The sequence below is a fragment of the Strigops habroptila genome, chromosome 1 (genome assembly GCF_004027225.2).
Source record: "Strigops habroptila isolate Jane chromosome 1, bStrHab1.2.pri, whole genome shotgun sequence".
Taxonomy (NCBI): domain Eukaryota; kingdom Metazoa; phylum Chordata; class Aves; order Psittaciformes; family Psittacidae; genus Strigops; species Strigops habroptila.
The window spans coordinates 121,981,722-122,008,027 of record NC_044277.2 but is presented as its reverse complement, the minus strand read 5'-3'; the positions used below and the strand labels follow the sequence as shown (position 1 = coordinate 122,008,027).

At 35.9% G+C, this 26,306-nt stretch overlaps 1 protein-coding gene across 4 annotated transcripts in view; it reads right to left on the bottom strand.

The window, feature by feature from the left end:
- VPS50 (VPS50 subunit of EARP/GARPII complex) overlaps window positions 1–26,306 on the bottom strand; it is an 83,918-nt gene that overhangs the window by 19,717 nt on the left and 37,895 nt on the right. For 2 of the 4 annotated variants that reach the window (XM_030482288.1, XM_030482310.1), the window contains 9 exons: window positions 25,763–25,857; window positions 25,018–25,116; window positions 21,503–21,593; window positions 19,499–19,675; window positions 14,510–14,628; window positions 12,888–12,994; window positions 4,435–4,556; window positions 3,394–3,450; window positions 469–549 (listed from right to left, as the gene is read on the bottom strand). In XM_030482288.1, the coding sequence (XP_030338148.1) occupies window positions 469–549; window positions 3,394–3,450; window positions 4,435–4,556; window positions 12,888–12,994; window positions 14,510–14,628; window positions 19,499–19,675; window positions 21,503–21,593; window positions 25,018–25,116; window positions 25,763–25,857 (948 nt within the window). Of the gene's footprint in view, window positions 1–468; window positions 550–3,393; window positions 3,451–4,434; window positions 4,557–12,887; window positions 12,995–14,509; window positions 14,629–19,498; window positions 19,676–21,502; window positions 21,594–24,784; window positions 24,947–25,017; window positions 25,117–25,762; window positions 25,858–26,306 lie in introns of those variants that run through there. The other 2 variants (XM_030482299.1, XR_003990891.1) reach the window with 2 other exon arrangements.

Here is a 26,306-nt window from a genome sequence, read left to right as displayed (position 1 = left end):
CATCAGGGAAAGTTCCCCATAGTTCAGAAATACTTAACAAAAGGCTCAGTATGCTACTTCTATTATCTTGTAAGGTGAATGATACTCAGGATGGCTTACTGTTTTGCTATTCTTTTACCAAAGAAAAATGAGCCAGCGTGTGTTGGTTTGGGTTTTTTTTTAATAAAACATCTCACTTAATAAGGATAATACTGGAATGTCTCTATTACATGAACTGTAATACATTATAAGATTTTTTGTTGTTACAGCTAGCAAAAGCTATTAAACTAATTTTGTTGTACATTAGAAACAAGTGATTTCATACAATAATGATTTCTATATCACGATACACCATGAAACTAAGCCTTATTCATTACAGACACTGAATGTGAAGAGAGTTAAAAATCAGAAAACCATGATGAAATACAACTCCTAGTTTCCTACACAGATGTCTATTCCACTGACCATCAGCAAAATCCAGGTACTTACCAGATCAATCAGACTCTCCTGGATCCTGTTCAGTGTGGTGCGTAATCTGCTACTACTGAGACCCAGTCCTGTTGATTCAAACTAGAAGAAACAAATACTACTTTAGTTGTGAAAACTCATTGGTTTAAATCTTACAGTTTAAATTGCTGCATCCAGCAGTGATACAGCAGATCTTTGGTTTGTAAAGACTGGCTACAATTTACTTACATTAAAGTTTTAGAACATAATCACAACCATACAAAATGAAAAGAAAATCAACAGAAGTCACAGCACTCAATACTGCACTGGTGTGAAGAATGAGCCGAGTATCTTTCATGAAGATGACAGCTTACCATTCATACCAACAAACAACCAGTATCCTTTATTGTTCTAATACTGTATTTGGGTGCAGGACTCTAGATTTTCTCATTTGGGCAATGAGCCCAGAATGGTACACCACAATGCCCCCAGACTTGCAGGCACATGACAACCAAGCCAAATGGCCTTGACCTCTCTCAAGCTATAACATTTCTTGTAATTCTTTATTAAATATCTAACTTGCATATGCAAAATTGTATCAATTGATCGTTATAAAACATTCATTATGACTTAATGCTTATAAAGATCTACCTGAGAAACGTGCCATCTTCATGTTCACTGCTCAGAAGTATTATGGTGCAGATGTTCAGCTGGGATAAATCAATAGAGCTACACTGATTTCCTGGTAAATGCAATGAATTATACCAGCTGAGGATCTGATTTGACACGCATAATTACTGTAGCTACTTATCTTCTACTTTCAATTAAAAAAACCCCAAAAACAAAGAACAAACTAACACAACAAAGAAAGTGGAAATGGACAGCTCAGAAACACATGTTGTGTCAAGAATATGTAAGTATTTGAATACAGTTCTGGTATGTGATTCACACCAAAAGGCAATTTACTGAACAATTTGTGGAGCACTGTTGTACACTGTATTATTAGACTTCCTTTCCTTTCAGTGCACTAAACCAGGGAAGGAAGTGCTTGAGTTCATGTCATCTCCTCCATTCCTTCTAAATACAAAATGGTATAATCTAGGTCCCCATTTAGTGCATCTAACATTTCTGACTTAAGATATCCTTCTGCCCCAATCGTCCTATATATTCAGTGAAAATTTACATCTGGGCCAAATTCCAACTGGAAGTACACTCTGCTGAAATCTAGAACCTGATCATAAATCACTATCCTAGTGTCTACATTTGATAAAAAGAAGTGTTCATGCCTTTGTTTTTCTGCAGGTGAAGTAAGCTTTTTTACAAAATTAGCTTATATTTTTATTCACATTTTACTGTAGGAATATAAGTTCTGAACTGCCTTTATTTTGCAGATATATGGGTGAAAAAGAAAATAACTTTTTTCCCCTTTAAGAAACACACCCTTAATTCTCTTTTCTGCTCCTTTATGTCCCATAGCAGTTTTGCAAGATAAGGCCATAAGGACTGCAAATTCAAGACTGCCTATTCTCCCTGTTACGGTAAGAACAATCAGCAAAAATACCCTGCTTAAAAGAAAAATATACACATATTTAAAAAATGTATTTGCAAGTTTCAGCCACTAAATTTTATTTTAAGAAATTTGCACCTGCGCCATCAAAACTACACATCACACAGTCCACCATTAATTCTTTCTCTTTCTGCCTTTCAATTACTAACTTTCAATAGCTATCAGAAACTTTCACTTACTTATTCTATAATAATACCTTTCTTTCTAAAAAATGGCAATTTCACAGTTGAAACATATCTGAAAATGGAAACAAACTTCAATTTCCATAAAACATTACATATGGGGAACTCCAGATTCATCAGGCAACCAGTTATAGCCTGAAGTCAGAACTGTGCATCCATATATATGAGGGAGGAAAAAAAACAAGCAATCCAAACAAAGGATTGTTTCCACAAGGACAGAACCTCATGACTTCACACAGAACATGTCACTCATCAGTGTTACTGCTCTGGTTCATCAAAGTTTTTGCTATTTCTATATGCAAAATGGTAGCTATTTAAATTCCATAAACTGATGGCCTAGTAAGGCTAATAAGCAGAGCATTAGACAATTTACAGAGTAATTTTACTCATCACCAATTCTACATAGCCCTTTATAGGGCTATATATATTTAAATGGCCTTTGGTTTACAAATTATCATAATGTCTTGTCAAAAAAATTAAAACTCACTTCAGATTTATTCTGCTAAGGAAGATTATTCGGTGGCATGTTTATGAATGCCTTACACTTTAGTAAGCAGATATTAAATATAGGCAATTCCTTTTCATTTCATGTTAGGATGCTTCATAATTTGAGATAAGGAGGAAAGGCAGCCTTAACTTGCATCCCACAAATTAAAGGTTCTGAAACAGCAATCCTGGTTACAATGGTGTGCAACTTTTGGTCATGAGGAAAGCCAAACTGACTACAAAGGATAATGATTCTAAAGAGGTCTGGACAGAGCAATGACTTAGTATCATAACCGGAAATAGAACTCAACATGTGTATTTTTAATCCTTGGTTTTCACTGAAGTGGCAATGAACTCTGTACAATTAATCACTCTCCTTATGTGTGTAGTAACTCACATGTAGGACATAAGCACAATTTTCATGATGCATTTCAGCCATTTAAGGAAGTTATATTACCAGCATACTTTTAAGAATCCCATCTGATGCTATTTTGTAGATAAAAATAAAACAGAAACACTCTCAGTGGTCTAAATCACATACCATTACCCATCTCTACTTTCTAAAGGTTTATAAACACTATGGGGAGTGAGGACATTTAAGCAGCATTACAAGAGGGTTTATTACATTCACAGACCCTTTGTAAGCATTATGTTTCTCATGGAAAATCATCTGTCAACACAAAAATTAGGCACGCTACAAAAACATCACCACTCATCTGCTATAATGTTTACCTGCCTAGCACTGTGCTGTTCTCTGTTAGAGGTAGAGAGTGAGGAACTCGGTATGGGCTTTAAAAACACAAAACAGGAGGTGCAAAAATATAAAAATAAATGCAAACCCATGTGAATAGCAGAGCAGCTGACTAAGCCAATGGAAATCAATTATCTTAACAAAAAACAAAGCAAAACAAAAAAACACCCATCTTCTAAACACAAACAAATTGCAAATACATTTGTCCTGCCAAAGAGAACAGCTCAAAACCATTTACAACCATATGTTGAGTCTGAAAATCCACTACAATTTGCCAACAGATGATGACGAATTTGGAATCCCATGTATTATTACTTGTGCAGTAATTTAGGGACCGAGAGAGAAGATTGTTTTTACACGCAACTTTTCATAATGCTTTAAGACAATTCTGTTGAAAGTTGATCTATGTTAAGCACAGACATTCCCAACAAGCATTTATTTAAATTACAAGATCACCCAAAAACCACCTTGTTTTCATCAATGCAATTAGTTTGATGAAATAATACTAGATGTGAAAAAGTGTATTTCAAACCTCTTAAACCTGAGTTACTACTTAAATTTCATGGCCCTCTTCTCCTCTTCCTTTTGCTATTCTTATCTAAGTTAGAGAAATACATATGGGAAAATTAAATCACCTCATACTCTCTAGGCTCCAAATCATTACCCTTCTTCTGCAGACTGCTCCTTTGCTTCCCATTTTATGCCACTGCTTTCAGGTGGCAGAATTTAGACAATTTAGACAATTTTACATTGTCTCCCCTCCCTTTCAGAATACTGCTGGAAAAAGAGTACAGAATATATTCAAAACATAATAAGATTCATATCCCATAATGATGCTCCCAGTACTTACTCCCCTTATTGTTGATCTAATTAGCCTTTTCGTACTCTTGCATTCAAATCTATTCTGCTGCCACTAATTTTTCTGTGGATTACATATTAGATAGTATTTTAGGTAGAGCCATCTCCTCTGTATTCTCATTCTGTGTGCACAGTGATACTTGGAAATGAATATTTCTACCTACCGTGTCATTTCGGCCGAAAAACGTATAGACTGCATACAAATAATAATCGAAGAGCTGGGACATGAAGTGGATCACATCGAATGCAATTGGTTTCAGAATATTCATCATCTGCATGTATTTCCCTTAAAAATTAAATAGAGAAGATCAGTTTCCTCAGCATAAGTGCTACAAAGACAGTGCTAAGCTTGACAACTCAAATCCAGCTTTACAAAGTTTATTATCTAGCCCTGAATATCAGTTAAGAACAACTTAGTAACATTTTAGAGGTTGGGAGGTTTAAAAACAAAGCTAAATATCATAACTGAGACACCACAAACGACTCAAGACTTCTCCAAATGTGGCTGTTAATCCATATCAAAATTCTTGAACCATTCTTGGCCTTCTGGTACTAAATTCAAAATATACAACTTTCTGGATCCTCTACAAGTTCCAGCTTTATTTAGCCAAAAAATAATAATCCTCTAAAGTCTCTAGCAAATGATATATAGAGCCACTGAAGATTTTATGCATTAGTGTGTATTTATATATGCACATACAGCTATTTTTCAAGCAATATAAAAGCACAGTATAAAAATTATATGCCCAAAATTGGATTTCACCCAATTAGGAATAATACATTCACCCACTAGAAATAACTTGTTTCACATCAGCGACATAGGATTTCCTGCTCTCCTTCCTTTTTATCCTGGGTTAAGAAACCCAAATAGCTTCAGGATGTGTGTTTGAAATGTTTCTAGAGGCACAGACTGACAGAAAACAAGGATGACGGGACTGTGGCACATCCAGAGAGAACAATAATTCCTTCTCTTCCTTCTTGTTCTCTGTTGTTGTTTGACTTGGGAAAATAAAACTAAATAAAAACAAAAAAACCAAAAAAAAACCCCCAACTCAAACCAAAACCAACCAACCAAAAAAAAAAAAAACCAAAACCCAAAAACCCCATCTTAGGACCTTCATCTATAGGTTAGCTCAGTCAAACTGTTTTTGAACTCAGAAAGACATTTTCCCTGCAGGTCTAGTTCACAGGGCCTATAGCTTTTAGTTACTTTGTTTTCCAGCACAGGGCATGGCTCATGGCTCTTTTCATAGGGCCATACAAGATGTGTACTTAATGAAGACCCTCATGTTGCACAGACCCTACCTTTCCTGCTGGCTAGCTCAAAAATGACATACTGCTTGCACTATTAACATCTTAAAAACATAAAGAATAGATAATAAGCTTTGGATTATTACAATAACAGGCAGCAATTTTTGAACCAAAATTAATGCAGTCCGCCCAGCATACACGATATAGCAGACAATTTAACAAACTGTCATATTCCAGACATGTTTTGATGTGACAGGTTGGAAAAAATGAGGGTGCTAAATTAACTTCTTTTTTACTATAGTCAGCAACACTGTTGTTTCAAGTTAATGGTGTGCCCAGCAAAGTAATTTACTAATTGATACAGAAAATGTTTTAACCAGGGGGGTTAGAACTAGATGATCATAGGGGCCTTTCCAACCTTAGCCATTCTATGAGTCTATGATAAGCAGAGAAATTGAGTAACAAAGAAACAAAAATAGCTTTTAGTATTGGGGAAGTTATTTGAATTTTTTCAAGCAATCACTTCTGTAGCTCCGTAAAGATAACATTAATTTGACAAATACATGACATGGCTACATACCTGGTAAGATGATATAGCACTACGGTAAGACTCAAGCAATTACCTGATACTGCCAAGTTTCTATCTAGCTCAAGACTCCCTGCTTGAGTATCATGCATCTGTGCCCCAGTTTGCTAACACACAAGCATATTTTGGTTTTTTGGAGATTTGACACAGGTTGTGATAGCTAATATTTGGCAGTTTTGCCCTATTGTTAATTCTATGTTGAATTATTAATGCTTTGACCCATATTCTTATGTACAAACTGAAAAGCAGACTTAAATTCTATTTGCCTTCCAAAAGGGAAAACCAAATGCAGCCCAACATGGAAATTTTGGGAAAGGATGGTACCCTAATCAAAGCAGCTGTCACCTTCACGTGTGCTATGTGAATATTCTGTATTGCCACAGGCTGATTTTTTCTACTAATTCTGTGATAAACACATTTTTAAACTCTCCTGCAACCCATACATGATATATCTATGATGTATCACATTCTGGACAGTTGGATTTCCAGATATCTGTGCAGCTGGCATGAATATTCAAGGTAATCTCTCAGGCAGTATCTCACGCTCTTCCAAAGGGCTATACACTGTACACACTGCCCAAGTGTTGTCTCTATAAAACTCTTGACGCCAAGAACATTTCTCTATTACTAAATCACTGAGCATCTCAAGACAACACGTTCCAAGAACATTTCCTCCTAGTTGCTCTCTCTAACAGGCCAACTTTTAACTTCTATACATTGCTACATAGTTGCACTAAAGTTCCTATTTTGGGTGAAAAAGGGATATATAAGAACATTTCCAAACAGCACTGAACAGCCCAAATCCACGTAGTGCTAGACACTTCCAGAAGTACTTGAAAACACCACTTAGGAGTTTCAGCAACTCAAAGTAGCTCAACTTTCTAGAAGCTCTCTGTTAATAGCTAAAACTATTGAACTTTTGCCAGGTTTCTTTTGAAGTATTATTTCCAGCACTTCTTTTGTTCTTAAAGACAGTAAGTAGAGAGTACCCTCTATCAGACTAATCTATATAAAACTGAACACTAAAACCAAAAAAGTAAATAAACACAAAGCCTCCTGAATAATATACTTTTGAGTTTGTGTATATGTGGTCATTAGCAAAATGATTTCCTATGGAGTCTCACAATTCCAAACATACAGCTTCCTACAACATACAAAGGCTAATACAAAGTGGCTAACGCCACTTTGAAGGAAAAAGTGAAAAGCCCATTGTAATAATATCAGTTTGAAAAACTTTATAATTTCGGGGGTATTAAGTCCCATGAGGTTCTATGCTATGTGACCAACCACTTCAGCTACAAGATATCTGCTGTGAGATTTGTCAACACCATTGTTATTTTCTTCAAAGTTAATGGGTTTTAAAGGAAGCAAAGCCTAAGTTTCTTCCCCAAAAACATTTGCAACAAAAGCAAAAATAAGGACAAAAACAGGCACTAAAAAGCCCAACCTAAGAAATGCCCATTAAACAACTTCTTAAGTCAGAAAGATACTAACTAAAATAAGGATTCACCCAATCAATATATTCAATGGCACAGTCATTAATTATTCTTGTTGATGTATAGGACCTAGGTCAAAATATTCCATACAAATTTAGCACAGGTTTATTATTCCTTTACATTTTAGTCACCATGCAATGGCTCGGTAGGAAAAATGTAACCTTATAAATTAATCTAACAGTTACTTTGTACTAGAAACAGAGAAGTAATTACCTGGTTTATTGACTTGAGAAAAAACAAGATAAACCGAACTGTTCACTTGAAATTCAAATCGAACGAAATTATAGCAGCACCCATTCAGTAACAACACAGCAATTTATGTCATTTATAAATATTAAGCTACACTTCACTTTATTCATCGAGCTTCCACACAACACATAGAGCACACTGAAATAATTCAAAATGGGTTCTGAGCACTGCTATACTCATTCAGTGAGTACTGCTACTTGCATAACATTCCTAAAAAGTGAGGCAACAATTTCTGTTCCTCGATTCAGCAATTTAAATCCACATTTTCATCTAATTCCAGACTTCCCTCTTTAAACCTAGTTTCCTTTATTATTTGTTTTTAACTAAGATCAGGGAGCTGATCTAGATTTACCAAAAGTCCTTCTGATGCAACATACAGGAAGCAGGAATATCAGTGACAAAATGTAGCACAGTGCTTATTTTTTGAGGCACCACATCATTAGTCTGGCATACGCAATTCACTTTGTCCAACTTTATATAAAAACTAGACCTTTATTCCACACTGGCAGTCTAGATCTCCTCTACAGAGGGCAAGCAGAACAAGTGCTAAGGTATCTATGCAGTGACATGTAGGCAGACATCCCGGACAACCAACAAACTCTATCTGGAGTTACCTACAGTTTTCCATTGATGGCAAAGGGATCCTAGACAACCATCTCAGTTATACTCTATGGAATTACTGTTAAGTACCATGGCATTTTTCTAGCCAAAAATCTGAGACAATGCGAGACAAACTGGAGCCTTCCGAGGCATTAGCAGAGACTGCTGTCAAAAGATGGGCACACTCCACAGCATTCCTGTCTGAAGGGGGAAAATCTAGGGGATTGGATCATGCCTAGATCTCCTACAATCTAGCATCACACCCAGCCAAATCTGCCAAGCAACCACATGCTTATCTTCACATTTAATAGGGATGATTCAAGAGATAAGAAGGGAGGGGGGGCAGGAAAAAAGTAAATCAAAAATAGTCTGGCTAAATAGAGGTATCTTATTTATTTTTTGTTTCTGTAGTCATTAACCATTCAAGAGATGCCCTTGGAGATGCTGCCTGGAAGAAGTGAATGGCATATTTTTATGCAAAGGGCAAAACTCATGACAAGAGATGAAGGTATTTTCAGCTTCTATGGTAGAGCTGTAATATGCAGTTTATGTCTAACAGAAACACAGTGCAAAACACCCTGTTTCATTTATGGTATCAAATGGTAGGTATTCTGCAAAAACAGGTACAAATTAAGATAAAAGTAAGGTAAGGTCACTGTGTATTAGAAACATGAGAAACTGCAAAGATACCAAAAGCAAAGAATGACTAGGACAAGGACAAAGGTGAAACAGACCTATTTGCTCAGGAATATATATTAAGATCTAGAAGTACCAAAAGCCTTGCCAGAACTAAATTTTCCGAAGATGGTAAAAATCAGGAGTTTTCCAGTTACAGAAGACCAAACCAGGGGGATGTGACTGGTCAGAAATTGTAGACAAACAAGACAGCCAAAATGCAAGAATTAAGATTTTGCCTTGGTTTTCACTGGGGACAACGATAGCAACAGTGAGAAAAGTGTGGAAAAGGGAAACAGGGTGACTAATAGAACTGAACTGGTCACTGTCAGCCACATCGAGAATGAGCTGAAAAAGACCTTAAAACAGTCAAGCTACAGGAGTGAAGCAATCAGGACATAATAAAAAATGGCCATGAAACCACCAGTGTGGCAGTCAGTGTAACAACATTTATGTGCAGTTAAGTGTCAAGACATGGGTTGTACTGCCATAACCGAAAAACAGCAAAAAAAACACCATATTGAAGAAGAGGGAAAATAGTCATCCAAGCAACTATTGATCCGCTGCTTCAATTTTTAGAATACAAGACTTCGGATCAAGTTTTGAAGAAAGTATGGAAATAAAAGAAGCAGAAATACAGAGGCAAAATTACAATAAATCATGGATCTCCCAAAAGTGAAATGTACCTAAGATGCATATTCTTGCTAAGAAACCTACATGATTTTCTAGAGAAAAGACCCAGTGCATTTCACCTATCTGGGATTTAGCAGAAGTATTAATTTAACAATACTGCACAGTAAACAAGTGTGCTAGTCTTTTAAATGAGTACGGGTTTCATGAAAGAGAATAGAACAGAGTGTGTTGAAAAGGGAGGTATCTGGAAAAGCTACTAGTGGAGTTCCCAGCAACCAGCCTCTTTACTATTTTCATGAATGACTCTGGCACAAAAATAAGAGCGTGATAACGAAAAAAAATAAGGAGGCACCATCGAAACAGAAAAGGATTGACATAATACACAGGAGGAACTGGAGGACCTTGATGACTGCTATAATAAAAATTGGATGAAATTTAGCAGTACAAAATGTAAAGCCATGCATTTGGGGACCAATTAATTAAAACCATGCATCTTTCTACTATAAAGTAGCAGCTCATCACTTGGAAAAAACTGGCAAAGTGAAGGACCTGCTGGCTGTACAAGCTCATTACAGATGGACTGAACTGCCAGTACAAGAAAGCTGTGAAAAATCCAGAGGTGTAAAAGGGAGGCAGCTTGTGACTAGGATGCTGCAATATAACAGTGCTACAATGCAGTGAGATCTCATCCAAGGTACTGCACATGATTTTGGTTAAGTCTATAAGAAGAGCAGAAAAAGAACTGGTAAGAAAGTAGGGGGCTTAAGCTTCTGGCAGATAAATACAGAGGATACTAAAAGGCTTGGCACATTTTGTTTAGCAAATCAAAGACTGAGAAGAAACAAGATTGCTTTCTGTAAAAACAGCAGAGCAGTATGCAGCAAAGAACAAGATGATTTGAAAAACCTGAAAGTTTATTTTAGTCTAAGATCAAGTGGGGAGAAAATAGGTGGATAATTTTTTTTTTTTTTTTTAACCATTAAGTTGGTAAGGCTTCTGGAACGGAATTCCTATTAGAGCAGTGGGAACAAATGCTATTATTGGTCATTATAGAAACAATATAAAACACCCCCAATAGCAGAAAAATTGAAAATTATACATCATTCCAGGCAGGGAAAAAAGCACATATATGAGCTTTGAAAATAATGTTTAATTTTGGAGTTATGGCCAGAATCCACAAATTTAAAGACTCCTTATGTAAAACTGGAAAACTAGAACTACAGCTCCACCACTCGTACATTGTATTAAGGCAAGGGGGAGCCAGGGGCAGAGGCAGGGGGAAGACCAAGAGGTTTGCATCTGTTGTGGTTTAGACCCAGCCGGTAACTCAGAACCACTCAGCCATTTACTCACCCCTTCTTTTCATACCCCTCCAGGCGGGATGGGGAAGAGAATCGAAAGAATGTAAACCCCACAGGTTGAGATAAGAACAGTGCAATAACTAAAATTTAAAAAAGTAAAATGTAGTGATAATAGAAAGAATACCAATAATAATAATAATAGGAAACAAGGAGAAGAAATGAAAGATCAGAAAACACACGTGATGCATGATACAATTGCTCACCACCTGCTGACTGATAACCAGCCCAACCTGAGCAGCAATCAGTCCCTTCTCGGTAACTCCTCCCAGTTTATATACTGGGCATGGCGTGCTGTGGTATGGAATACCCCTTTGGCTAGCCTGGGTCTATGTTTTTGCTCCCCTCAGCTTCTTCTGCCCCTCCTCACTGGCAGAGGATGAGAGACTGAAAAGTCCTTGATCAGGGTAAGCATTACTTAACAACTAAAACACCGGTGTGTTACCAGCATCGTTCTCGGGCTGAAGGCGAAACACAGCACTGTACCAGCTAGTAGGAACTAAAATAACTGTTACAGCTGAAACCAGGACAACATCAAAGTGCCATGTGTGATTTCTAGATTCAATCCTAAATTTTCTTACAGGAAAACCTTATACTAGAAGGTAGCAAACAAATCTTTCCAACCTAACTCGCAGATCAATATCAGAAAAGTTATGACAGAATAACCTCAATTCTTATTTCAGGTTTGTATTGTAGAAGCTCCAAGAGGGAGAAAAATATGTAATAAAGGTTTAGAAAATTAATTTCTGATTTATATGCTGCTCCCTAAGACAGCAAAAGGTAGTAACCAAGTGTCAGCGCAGTCTCTTTTAAAAATAGCTTACTCAGAAGTGCCACAATCGTTTCCAAGTATATAAAGATTGAAAACAAACTTCATTAATATATCACATACAGAATTCCTGTCTCTTCTGCCTAATCTGATAAAGTTAGGTAGTTACTTCCCATTCTCTATAAATAAAATGAAAGTCAATAGCAGAAAAATTGCTATTGTACAATTATCTAGATAATCAAACGGAAGTCATGATCACAAAACATCAATCCTGTTAGACTGGAAGTGACTGTTTTCACAGAAAACTGTCTGCTAGGAAGTGCCTCCAAAGGTCATGTATTGCAACCTGCTGCTCAGAGCATGTCTAAGGGCATGAGGTTGCTCAGGGGCTTGTCCAGTCACATCCCGACCACCTCCAAGGATAGAGATTCCGTAAACTCTCAGGGGATTACTAGAACGTATTCCAATTACTGAAATTACCAGTATGGGAGGGCACTTTTTTTTTTTTTTTTAGTTTCCTACCAAGTAGTAAGAATAGTTATTCTGGGTGTGAGAATTCGAGTAATGAAAGGGAGAAAATCCCCAAAGTTTGGAGTTATTACTTTCATAACTATATTACTTTAAAATGAACCATCCACCAAGACACATAAGACACATTGGCAACATAAACCATTAATCTATTTCCTTTCAATCTCCACTGGGTTTATACATCCAATATTTTAGACAAATAAACCACCATCACTGGTTAAAATCAAATGCATGCAGATTCATTTTCAAAGTAAAAATAACTCACAAGATATAACCAAATTTCTCTATTTAATTAAACAATACTTTGGTTTAGCGCTTCATTTCTATTTTATCAACATTTTCAGACAGCAGAAATAGAGCCCAACTAGGTCTATTTTTAAAAGCCTTAAAATTCATTTAACATATTTGCTATAATCCATAGGTTTGTATTAAAATAAAATTCACATAAAAAACCTACGATTGTTCTACATACCAACAAGCCTTATTACATTCAGCGTAGTGTTTGTTAGGATAGGTGCATTCGCTTTACTCAGGTTATAATCTGACCTCTTTCTGCTCCTCAGAGTTTCTCGAGAAACACTTCAAAGAAAACAAAACAAAATACACCAAATGTCACTGCCTATTATATTCAATGACATTCACATTTAATAGAAAAGATACCCTTCCTCTCCCCCTTCTTTTTCATGACAGTATGTCTTCCAGTGCAGTATTTTATTCATGCCAAAGCACAACTGGGGTAGGATTCTAACATTTAAAGAGAGAAGCCTGGCCTAATTTACATAAAATTGTGCTAGAGAACTGAGTTTCTGAGTTGTAGGCCAAGGCTTAGGTTCTGCAACCCTCTGTCTGGCCTCAGTAATCATTTTAACTGCTCTGACTCAAGTTGATAGTTTAGGAAGTAAAGAAAATGAAAACAACACAAATCACAACAAAACAGGGGCAGACCAGCAAGCTACAGCTGAAAAAGACTATCTGGAAATGGAAACAATTTTGAGGAGGATGAAACTTAAAAAGCATTAAGTTTTTCATAAATTGTAGTCTTGCAAGAAGCAGGGAGTTAGGCTCTATGATCCTTCTAGATACTTCCAACTCGAGATATTCTATGATTCTACATGAGAAACCTATGCCAGCTACCATACCTCAAAACTATATTCTTCCAAAAATTCAGAATGCTTCAATTTCACAGCACAAAGCACAGTGACTGTGATTTGTTCTAATAATTTTTTTTTAATCAACATCTCCATCACTTTTTTGAACTGAAGTAGTTTATGTGATGTACCTTATGAAATCATGCTAACAACATTTTATCCAAAAGAGCTATTTTGTAAAAAAAAAAACATTGACCCTAGTGATGGCTTTCTAGTTCTCCTGTAATCCTCTACACAGAAATAATGTCAGCCTGCTTCACAAAGTCTGAATGGACACCTAGGTAGTACAGTGTCCTAGACAGAAATCTGTATTTCAGATTCTTTTAAAGTCTACAGAGTTGGCTTTTGTTTATATGAATATATATAAATAAAATATGCATATATATACATATTTATCAAAATAGAATACGTGTATTTATGTATATATATGTATGTGTGTGTGTCTGTGTGTGTACATTCTTAAAGAAAAGAATTTAAAATTCCTAATGACTGCCATCAAGCTGTGGAAGAATTTATTTATTTTTTTAATTTGTAAATTTTACTGTTGCTCTGAAAAGCAGAAGCCCAAGCCTCAAGCCTATTTGTCTGTAAACAACTGCTTTTGACACAACAAAATTACATGTATATACAACAGCAGTTGTAGAAGAATCTTCAGTTACCTTCTAACGCCTGCTAATCAGTTTTCCACTACCTGCTTCACAGAGCCTTTTCTACTCCTTCAAAATCTTGTTTTCCAAAGTTTCTTTCTGAAATAATGATGAGCAGTTTAATACTCCTCCCCATTCTGGAGATCTAAGTACTGAGCCTTTTTAACTGTGCAGGTAGCATAAAGATTATTTGATTATTATCCTATTGTCACAGGGTATAGATTAAACAGAAACTGAACCAATTAGAGCACTGAGGTGAAAAGCATGTAAATGAGACCAAGGACTCACAGTCTACTTACCTTTTTACAGGGGCATCTCCCGTCTGCTCATCCACATAATCTCTTTTCAACTCTTCAGGAACATCACTGTCACTATCGTACTCTTGATACGCACTTTTTTCTTGCTCATCTGATTCGTACTGTTAGGGGAAAAAAAAAATAAAAAATTGATTTTCATTATTTTCCATATGAGACACATTGGCAACATCAAACATTGATCTTTGGGTCTTGCTTGTATTTATTTGTGTGTGCTGGTTCTTGGTTTTGTTTTGAAACATACGCCGTTCTTTATCTAACCAAAGGCACAAGACCCCGATATTTGAAATATTTATCTAATTATCAGTGAAACGATTCCTCTTTGATGGAAGAAAGCTTCGTTTTTCACAAGAGCCACAAATTATTCCAGAATAACCCTATGAAAAACATGCATACATAGATAAATTAAACACACATACCTGCCTTGAGTCAAGACTTCTTATACTGAGGAACATCTAATGTTAATTGCATCTTTTGAAAATAAGAAGCTCAAGTAGTAACAGACAACTACTGTCTCTAAACACTTAGATGCATTTTTAATGTTTTTTAAACTGTTAAGCTGTCGAATTGTATTTCAAAGATGGCAAGAGAATTATTTTCAATTGAAGGATGGAAAGTTTAAGCCTAACATGATGACTGGAAAAAAATGAGCAACACAGGCTACAGCCTATATAATACAATATAAGATTTCCATGGAGACATGTATTATTATTGCTGCAGTGTGAGTTATATGGAGAAATACTATTCACAAATACAGATAATAAATGCTTTTTATAATTATGAAACCACACATACATATTAAAAGTGTGTGATTGGGATTTTTTTTTTTTTTAAACACCTGAAATCTGCTATCTTTTTTCACTCCAATTAAAAGATGAAAGGAAAACAAATACCTGATGCTCTGTGATCAAAATTCTTCTTCCTGAACACCTACACAGCTAACACAACATTAAGCATAGCCATCAAGCTCCAGAATGCTCTTACACTTGAAGAGAGATCACAGTACCTTAATGTGTACGCTGCTCTGAAAGCATTTTATCCACAGAATCAATAATGACACATATGACGAAGACAGTGTGGTTCCAGGATCCTTAGGAAATGGCAGGGTTTTAAAGGTTATGACTGCTCTCCAGAGAAGAAAACCTAGTGTCTCAATCATTCGAAATACACTAAGAAATATATTTTTTCAGTCATGCATGGCAATTCCTGGGCCCAGCCCCAAGCTATGGAGGCTTTTAAAGCCTAGCACTATGAAAGCACTATATTAGAAAAGCAAGAAGCCCACAGCAAAAACTCAAAGCAAAAACAGCTCAGATCGAAAAAAGAATGTAGTATGAAACACAGACTTAAAAGAAATGTCCTGATCATTAGTATTCACAGGCAAAATTTCTGCCTCATGAACATTTCAGACAAAGGAAAGCTATAATGAAAGCAGCTCAGTTTATTTAAAAAATGAGCTGAGTTCAGGCTTGATTAAGAACAAAGAGAGTCATAGTCTAACTAACTTGGCTGGAACATTAGCATGGAGAATTACCACTACTTATTATGCGTTAATATACAATAAATGACATGCCAATTCAATTAAAATCCAGTGATAGTAAAATGATGAACTGACTACAAATTATTACAATTCATACTGACATAGAATCTGATGGTTGATATTAGTTGTCGTAACATCATAGATAAAAAGTGTTTCGAGAAATTTTTTTTTACATGGAAAAATACTTTATTAAGTCCCCTCAACCAAATGCTGAAAAACAATGAGCTTGAGAAGTTATTTAACGCGATTAAAGTATCTGCATTCTGAAGTATGCACTAAAGTAATTCACACCTATTAAATAGTGACCTCAACGTGAAGAGACCTTGTAAATCCATTTAAATATGCACAGCATGCAGTAAAATTTTACAGTCCTAAAAGGAATTCAGATATCTTTGCAGCAATAATCAGTTCACAAGTGTTCAGGCAATTGGCCCAAACAAACCCATAGGACAGTGGTAAGATTCATCAGCATTGAAAAGCATTACAAAACTAAGTTAACTGTATTGAAGTTAACTTAAAGCAAGTTCGCTTTTACTTGGAGGGGCATCCAATATATTTGGAACTGACTGCCCCAGAATAATGATTCCCCTCCCTCATCCCATGCTCTAATTTCATCAGCATCAGACAGCACTAATAAATATTTTTATATTTATATTAAATAAGTGTATTGCAATAAAGATATTTCAGGGAGCTACAGAAAAAAGACATAAAGCATCTCACTGAAGCTCAAGATAGAGAGCTGAGGTGACTGGATCCAGAGGCCTGTTTTCAGTTGTCCAGAAATGCAACAACTAAGCAGTTAAAAAGACTTTAAAATTCTCAAAAGAAATCCTGACAGTCCTTACCATCCTACAGATCATTTGACAAGAAAATCAACTGCTTATATCCTTGTCATGCCATTTCTTGAAATACCTGGAAACATGCCTGCATTCTCTGGGAACAAAACTATTTCGCAACCTCCATCTGAAATAATTTCAATTTTAAGTGCTACAATGTGCCTCCACCTTAACTGGTCAGTCAAGAATGTGAAACACAAAGCCTTTGTAGAAGTTTTATCCCTAATTACCTAAGCAAGTTATTTCTGTTTCTATGTAAAGGACAACCAAATAGGTGTAACTTTTTTTCTTTCTTTTTTTAAATAAGAGTTTTTCTATGTGTGGAGGGAGGAGATGAAAAATGTGAAAATGGAAGGTAGGATGGTTACCTGGAGACCACACTCACTTGGGTCACAAGAAATCTTGGTTCTAATACCAGGCAGGTTAGATGTCCTGTATAACTACTGACAAATCAATTAACCTACCCTGTGCCTCAATTCAAGAGGGTATTACTAATAGCAGTCTGCTTGGCAGCAGTGAGACACTTTGGGCCAGCAAAAGCCAACCAAACTGCATCTCCACCATGTACACCAGCATTTGCTACTTAATTTTTTCATCAAATTATTTCACAGATATAGAAGCAAAAGTCTAGTGCAGAGGTTTGTGTCATTTAAATTTTACTTGAGAAACAGATTCTGAAGGGGAAAATGTTAGAACTGGAAAGAACAAGCAGCTCTGTTTAACTTGTGTGCGAAGTTTTCATATATCGCACAAGTGTGAAGATAAGAAGAAAAATTCCTCAACATACCCATAGCAAGAAATGGAAGACAATTCTAGCATTCTACAAGTGTGAGTATTCCGCTTACAAGTCACTGAACAAAAATGTGGGGACAGGGTATGCACTCATTTGCAAGCAGCAACCTGCAAGGAATCAGTGGAGATTGAAATCATGTTTCAACAGCCATTCTTTTTTGTTCTTGAAATGCTAGCCAGTCTCAGCAGCAACAAATCATATAATATTTGGAAAATAATTTCACACCTTCCTAATTATTCTACATGCAAATGGTGTCAAGAAATATCCTGCAGTTTTTGAGATGGATTTCTGCACTCACAGTGCAGGTCATGATGGCTCTATACATCTGTTACTTGTTACAGAGTCAAACCTTCAGACAAAAAAAAAAAGGAAAAAAAAAAAAACCCACCCAAATTTAAGTTAATTTTCTAGTCCTTTTTTCTTCAGAAGAATGTTTTAAAAAGCAAAACTACTCAGAAACATAAAAAAAAATCGGAAACGAACTCATCAAGTGGAGGGAGGTTTCATTTTGAAAACCTCAGTAGTACTATTGGTATTATCATTAATCCTTATTTCATTAAGGACCATTTAGCATGTCTCTACCAAATGGTTGCTCAGATTCCCCAAAAGCTTCATTTCAAAGTGTGTTTCCACAAAATACCACGTAAATCTGCAGTTTTCAGTATGCCCTGAAGTGTATTCATCTTTGCTTAACACGCTCCTTTGGAGTCTGTGTATTAGTCTAACAGCAATAATCATGCAATTTTTCTCAGTTTACTGATACAAAAAGGCAGGACGTATGTTCTTGACAGGGAAAGAACTACCACCAGGAAACTGGCTCTCCAGCAGCTTCCTTTAAGCACAATGCAAGAATATTTTAAGCCAATCAACTGTATTTTCTCTTGAAGTGACACAGTAGAAAGGAGACTGCGCATCACACTCAGGTGTGTGAGATACACATCAAGCTGCTTTCTAACTGAAATTCCACAGAGAAAGCAAGAAAAATAAAGCTGAAAACCAGAAAGCCAGTAGTGTGGTGGCTGGATTAACTAACCTCAACAACCTTATCACAAAAAGAAAGCCCAAGAAAACATTATTCATCAAAAGGAATTATTCATTAAAAGCTTTAACAAAAATATGCTACTGTAACATTTAAGACAATGGTCAATGTTTTTTACATTAAAATACATTTAACCACTCCTGGATTCTGACAGAATTATGAATTAAAAAAACATCAACCAAAAAAAAAAAAAATTACACAAAGTTATTGTTCAGTTTTATAGTAGACCACACCATAAGCGAGTAGATCCTACTGTAAAGCAAGGGTCCTGCGCATTTAAATTACAATTAAAAACTGCCTAACAAACATCAGATAATCCATGGCAAATCACATAGGTGTGAACAAATATAACAGAAGGAGCAACCCACGATGATTCTTTCCTAAGCCAGAAAGGCAGTCCTACAATGACAAAATTACTTCCACAAAGCAAGCTAACTTAAACCCATGGAAAAATACTGATCCAGGTGGAACTTGTCTTATTAGCCTTCAGGAACCCTTGACGTCAGTGCAAAAAGAATACTGATCCACTGCAAAACAGCCTACACTTTGAACCGGATACCTGGCTCCCTGTCGTCGTTAAAAGCAAAGGAACCTACCTAAAGGAATAAAGTGGCTTGAGATTTTACACAGTACTGCAGTTAACTGATCCTTGTACAAAGGCATTTTGCCATCACTGATACACAAAATAAATCATTTACTGAGTTCAAGATTTGCTTTTCTTTCTTTTTGGGTTTTTTTTTTGTTTTTTTCACAAAACACTTCATACCCCATTGGAAGCTAAGACGTCTTCTGTCTCATCATCCTTGCTGTCAGCCTGAATTTCAAATGGGTTTCCTCCGTTACAGTACTGCTCAAATAAAGTTACTGCTGTTGAAATTGCTGAAGCAGGCTGCTTACTAGGTGACACAGATGGAGAACGTGACTGCTCCATGAACTTAAATTCCTATTAATAGAAATAAAGTACAATTTTAATCATGAACAAGATAGTTTTAGTATTATTACTCCAGTTCCATAAAAACAGAGCATAAAAAACAAATTTGTGGGCAATTATCATGATAGGAAAACTTTTATCCAAAGCTTGCTGCATATTTAAACACGCTTTTCATGCTGGCTCAAGTTAACCTTGAAATTGGCAACCTTACACTGCTCGCTTTTCTAATTTTAGAAGGTTTTGGCTATGACATGAAATACATCTCCTGTATCTGAAAGTATTCATTGTCTAAAATGAGGTGAAAACCCCAAATAAGTGGATTTTTATTTCACAGAAATTAGGAGATAAAACAAGACCTAAATTCTATCAAAAAATGCAGCTTTCTTTACATAAGTTACCTAGTAATTTACTAAAGCTGAATTTGTTTTCAAAATATTTTTAGAAAGTTCTTTTCAAAATGTCTTACTTTTCAAACCCATTGCACATGAAGTTAGTGACGACTAGGTAACTGCAGACTTTTGAAAATACACAGATTGAGTACAACGCAGAAGGTATTATTTTAGATACCTTTTTTCTAAAAAACTTGACTTATCTCAGTTGATGTATCTTTTTCATCTATTAAAATCTATCTATTGATCTTCATAAATGGCAAAATGTATGTTACCGTTTATCTAAAGGTTTAAAGATCAAAACGTATAGAGCTAAAATGGCTGCAATGTTAGATTTCTGTCTGCTTACATCAATGTTACTTCCCGCCATTTTCTGCTGCTCCTGTCTCTTGAGTAGTACGTATAGAATCACTGAATCAACTAGGTTGGAAAAGACCTTTAAGATCATCAAGTTCAACCATTACCCCACGACTGCTAAGACCACCACTAAACCATGTCACTAAGAGCTCATCTACACGGTCTGTGAACACTTCTAGGGGCAGTGATTCCACCACTTCCCTGGGCAGCCTGTTTCAATGTCTGATCACCCTCTCTGTAAAGAAACTTTTCCTAATATCCAATCTAAACCTCCCCTGGCGTAGCTTGAGGCTGTTACCTCTTATCTTGTCTTGGGAGAAGAGACCAGCCACGTGGATGGATTTATAATCCCATTTCTCTATTAAAAATATTATTTCTTTTGATATTGGATGCTACTGAAGGTCCTTCTTCCTTTTCTGTCCATACTGTTACTGCCCCAGTAGCCCCTTGCTTATGTTTGCAGTTAACTCTATAGAAGCTGCAAATTACCTTTTGCTTGAGATTGCTGAGCTATATTCATTTTTGCACTTTAGTGACAGATTTAATCATAGGCACCCACGTTTCATTTGGCAAAACAGGTGGGATTCTCCCACCATGTGCTAAACTTCACAAAAATCACTTTAGGACAGCAGGTGAGCACACAAATTATTTGCTTTCAGTTGCACTTCACCACAGAAGAATTAACTTTTTTTTCCTTTCCAAATGAGCCAGTATGACCCATGTTCCAGAAACAGATGCTAAAATTGGTACAAGCTGGTCAGCATTCATGACTACTTTTAGGCACTCATCTTTCAGCATCTTACTCTCAGATAAATAATTCAGAAATGGAAAACTGACATATTAACAGCGTATTAAAGCATGAAAAATAAAGGGTAACGTTTACAACTCCAGCATCTTCTGTAAAACTACAGCTGCCTGAAACTATGCCATTTGAATCTTAAGTTTTCAACATCATGAAGTGAAATATAGGAGGTTTTAGCAGCTGTTAAAAACATTCCCACAGTAGTTCATGGATCTTACTACTTTTCAGAAGACCTGGACTCTTAGTTATTAAAGTATTAATACATTTTTATGTCATATTCATAGAACATACATGAAGCTGCAGAATACTAAAGCTTGATTTAACAGGACAAAGTTCCCAGGTCTCATTCTCCAAAAACATTCTTAATTCTTCAAGACGGGTTCTGAAATACAACAAATGAACACTCTTAATTGACAGCAAGAGTAATACAGGAAGCAGACAATTATTTAACTTATTCAGTGAAAAACACCTTCAAAAACTGTATAAGAAGTCACACTTGAAAACAGATATTTAACTCATTCTTTCAACTGGCAGACCACCTAAAACTTGCGGCTACTAATGCAAGGTATGTTTTACGACACCTCTGGAGAAATTCTCTAAGAATGCCAATCTCCAAAATTTGGGAACAAACTTTTTTGTCAAACAATTCAAAAGTACAGAGGAACATCTATGATTATGCAGTAATACTGGACTTTTTTTCTTCGGTGAATACTGTAGAAAACAATATAATATATACAAACACTCTATCAGCAGTACAAAAGCTTCTGTGAGCTCACACAAGAGAGATGCTTCTTTTCAAACACACTGAAGCCAACAGGTAGCAAAGGGAAATGAAAAGAACTGATGTTCTACAGACATCTCAACTTTTCAGATAAGAAAAAAGTTAAATGGCTATTAATCTAAACTGTATTTTTATTCATAGGTTAACTTTACCTTCGTGCTAATATAGAAAACATATTAGAGAACCATAATCAAGCCATCCCCACATACTTTATGTTTTTAATTATTAGAAAAGCCACCATTCAGCCATAAGCAGAAATACCTTTAATAAAGAAAATCTTTTTGCATGTAAGCAGGAACTCATAGGAAAAGACAGCGATGAGTGCTTACTGAGGTCATATCTTTTCTTCTTAATATATGGTATATTGAGTTGCTTAATAAGTAGCAGTTTGTAAATTATGCACTGGATTTCTAATTAGGCAGTAAAATAGTCTAGAAATACCTCTATTTCAATAACAAACTACAATCACCACTGCAATTAAAATTTTCTTGCCTCAACGAGATGAGTAATGTGTTGAATTATGACCACAGTTTGCTGTGTTTATTTAAATTTACCAGTTAAACGCAAACAGACCTCAAGTGCTATTTTCAAGGCACTGAGTACCTGTAGCTTGCAGATCTCACAGTAAAGCCAACAAAAACAACAGATAGCAATGCTGCGAAAATCAGTGGTATAGATTAAAGGAAGATTCGAGAAAGACTGAGGAGAAAGAGTTTTAGAAAAGGAAAAGCCAGACAGTACCATTTTTTTTATCATTTCAAAGCTGAATTCAAGGCTCTGACAAAGTACTTGAACAAATGATCTTCATTTTCACCAGCATGCAAGTCTAGAAAGTGGCACACACAGAAGGTCTGGTGCATTCGTTTTTTGAAAAGCTTTACTGACCAGACACACCTTTACACAAATGCACCAGAACAAAAAGTAAACTGCATTCCAAAAATTGCCTGCTGATGTTCTCCACCAAAAGCCCATTCTAATTGTTCAAAATAACCAATTTTTACCCAACAAAGGCTCCATGTATGCTCTAGTATTTCATTCTCCTCTACGCTTTTTGAATGACATAACCAGTTCCTTTGAATGCTTTCTCTGTGTTAGCAGTTCTCTAAAATACCACACTGCCCAAGAGACTACACATTGAATCACAGAATCACAGAATCATTTAGGCTGGAAAAGACCATAGAGTCCAACCATTACCTTATCCACTACCTTGACTATTGACAAGTCCACTACTAAACCATGTCCCTAAGTGCCACATCTACAGGTCTTTTAAATAACTCCAGGATGGCAACTCATGTCAAATTACATGATCAAAGAACTGATTACTCCTGGACTCTGAGCATTTCCGCTTTATGTAGCTTTTAGGTAGTAATGAATCTTTAAAAGCACTTGCTTCTCCCTCCACCCCTCCCCCCCAGTTAAATACACATGGGAAGTGAAAGCCACATTAGCTTGATATGAAAATGCAAGATGCTTAAAGCTTTTATATAAATTAGCCTAAGGGATATAGCTGGGAGAGAAGGCTTTTTATATTTTCTCTTCTGAGGATAAAAACATCAGCCAATTAATCTTCACAATAACCATGCAGCATAAAACATGTAAAAAGTACTAAAAAGCTCACATAATTTGAATCATATAAATACGTATTTCCTTTTCACAAGATTCCAAGAAATATTACCTTAATAAAACCACAAATTATTAAAAAAAATTATTATTTCTATACATATTCCATCAATGTTCCTTAACCTCTATTTTACTCAAAGAAAATTCAGAAAATTAGTCTATGATTCCCTAAGCTGTTGAATAGGTTCTTTAAACAGAAGCAAAACCATAATAGTCAAAACAATATTTACTTAACCAAATAAAGTGTTATGTGGTAAGTCAGTATAGTAAAAAATGGTTAGGTAGACCAACTCAGCTCTTCTGAACCTAAAGCTGCAAGCTCAGTTTCCAAAACAGGGATCAGAAATGCTTTCAAGAAATAAAGGCAGGTGGCATGGCATCTTAACCAACATATCTCCTGACAAGACATAACGTGCATCTGATTAAGGCTCAAGCTTTTCAGACAGCTGGAACTGATGTCTTTGTGAAATGTCCAAAAAGAAATCCTAGCTACAAACTACCAAAGCTGGAAGAAATTCCAAACCACATTCTCAGCTTCTGAACATAGAAGCTGCCTCATGTTCTCCTGTCTTAATGTTTATACTTTATCGATACAACAAACAACAACAGATCAAGACTGGGATAGTAAGAATTTCTTAGAGAAAGGAACACCGTATTTCTTTTCATATCTCCCATCTTTTTCACTGAGAAAAAAGATGAATGTTAGATAACTAGAATGAAAAAGTTGTCAGACCTCCAAAACATTTGGAAAATCAAGACAATTAAAGAGACAGACAAGTCCCGAAGCTGTCATAGCCATATATCATATCTGAGGCCAGACACTGTCTGCACATGACAGCACATATGACTGGCCCTGAGATATGATAGTAGGCTGAAACATAATTAGATACTGCCAATGAAAAAAAACTATGCAAACATGACTCAAAAGAACGGACTCAGTTCTAAACATCTCATTTGATACAAGAAAAAATTGTGTATTGACAAAAAAATTTCATAGCCACACATGATCAGCTCATTTTATGTAATGGCATAGAAAAAGTAGTAACAATTTTTGGTAGGAAGTATGGACTTCAGAGGCATTCATCTTCAGGATCCCAGGAGACAGCTTAAGAGGCAGCCTGAAATACTACTGAAATTTTACATAAAAAGTTTTTCATTTTTATCTGGCTTACCTGCTGCAGAACTAAATTTTCCACAACCATTGTGAAAGCAAAGGTTTCTCCACCCTCTCCCCTTCTTCAGGATTCAGAGCCCTATTCTCATCATGAAATATATTCCACAATCTGCTAATCTCAATGCAGGAACATTATGCAATGGAATTCCCTTTGAAAGCATTGAAAGTTAAACCCAACAAAAAGAAAAAAAATAATGCCCTTAGATTCATTCAATGCACACACAGTCTCACCTGTGGTATGTTTTGAAATAGTTAACACTTTGTTTCCTGATAGATTCTTGCAAAACTTCAGACTTACTGCCACAAAATTCTTCTCCAACTTGCATCAGCCTATAACAATAAAACAAAGTTTAGAAATCTTTATTTATTAATACTGCTGTTCCAATGTGAATTACCAGCCTCAATCATTACCATGAGCACACATCTATGTCCATAAAAGCAGAGCACCAATGTGAAGTTGCAAACACTTCACTCATTCCACAGAAGTTCATGTCTCATTTGCCTCCAAATCCTACCATAATGTCCCATACACATAGACACAAAGAGCCACAAGCACAATAAATGTCTTTTTGAGATCCCATTATGCTGGGCAAGCTGTACAGCTCACAATCTGAATCCACCATTTTCTTACCAAAACAGGTGGTTATAATACTGTACAGGTTAGCAGTACTACAGTATTTTATTACTCACGACAGAACCCCTTTAAAAGCTTTCAGAAACATCAAAATTGTCAGATATGCACAATACTGAAATCATATCACACTTAAGCACTACTTGAGCAGCAAAGCGATTTATGTTACTCCTCCCAAATACGTCCTCATAAACTCCCACATAAAGAAATGCTCTTCAAACTATCAGTAAATGTGAACAAAACTGGCATCAGAATTTAAATATCTGCCTTAATTAACTGTGCTGACTTATCAGAGTTCAAGTTTGGGCACATGTATTAAGTACTCTTATGACCACATCAGTATACCTGCTGATAACATCAAGTACAAATATAAAGTCGTCATATTTGAAGTTAGACAGATCTGTTCCCAGAAGATAAGTTTTCACTTTCAGTTGAACATCCTACAAAACACAAGCAAGTTTTTGTATACTTAATACACTAAAGACAAAAGGTGAAGGCTCAGATGCCTGATTTATCAGCACTTTTTGGTTTGTCTGCACTTATAATTTCTTGACATTTAGAGTAGAACTGTATTTTTCTGTAACATGAAAGACTTCTCATTGACCTTCTAAAATATTATTATAATCAGTTTCTTTAACACTCTGAACATGAGGTCAATCCTAAAGGCTTTATTTTCACTGCAAAAACAGAGCTCTGGATTACAATTCAGCCATGTTTACAGCTTTTTTATCCTACATTTGGGGTCTCACTGAACATCAAACTGATCCAGCAGTAAGAGCAGGAATACTGTGAAACCAGGCAGGTTCACAAGACTTCGGGTTCTCCATAGCTATGGTTATACCAAAAACATACAGCAGCATGACTGTGCTAGCAGAGAAAAGCCCATGAG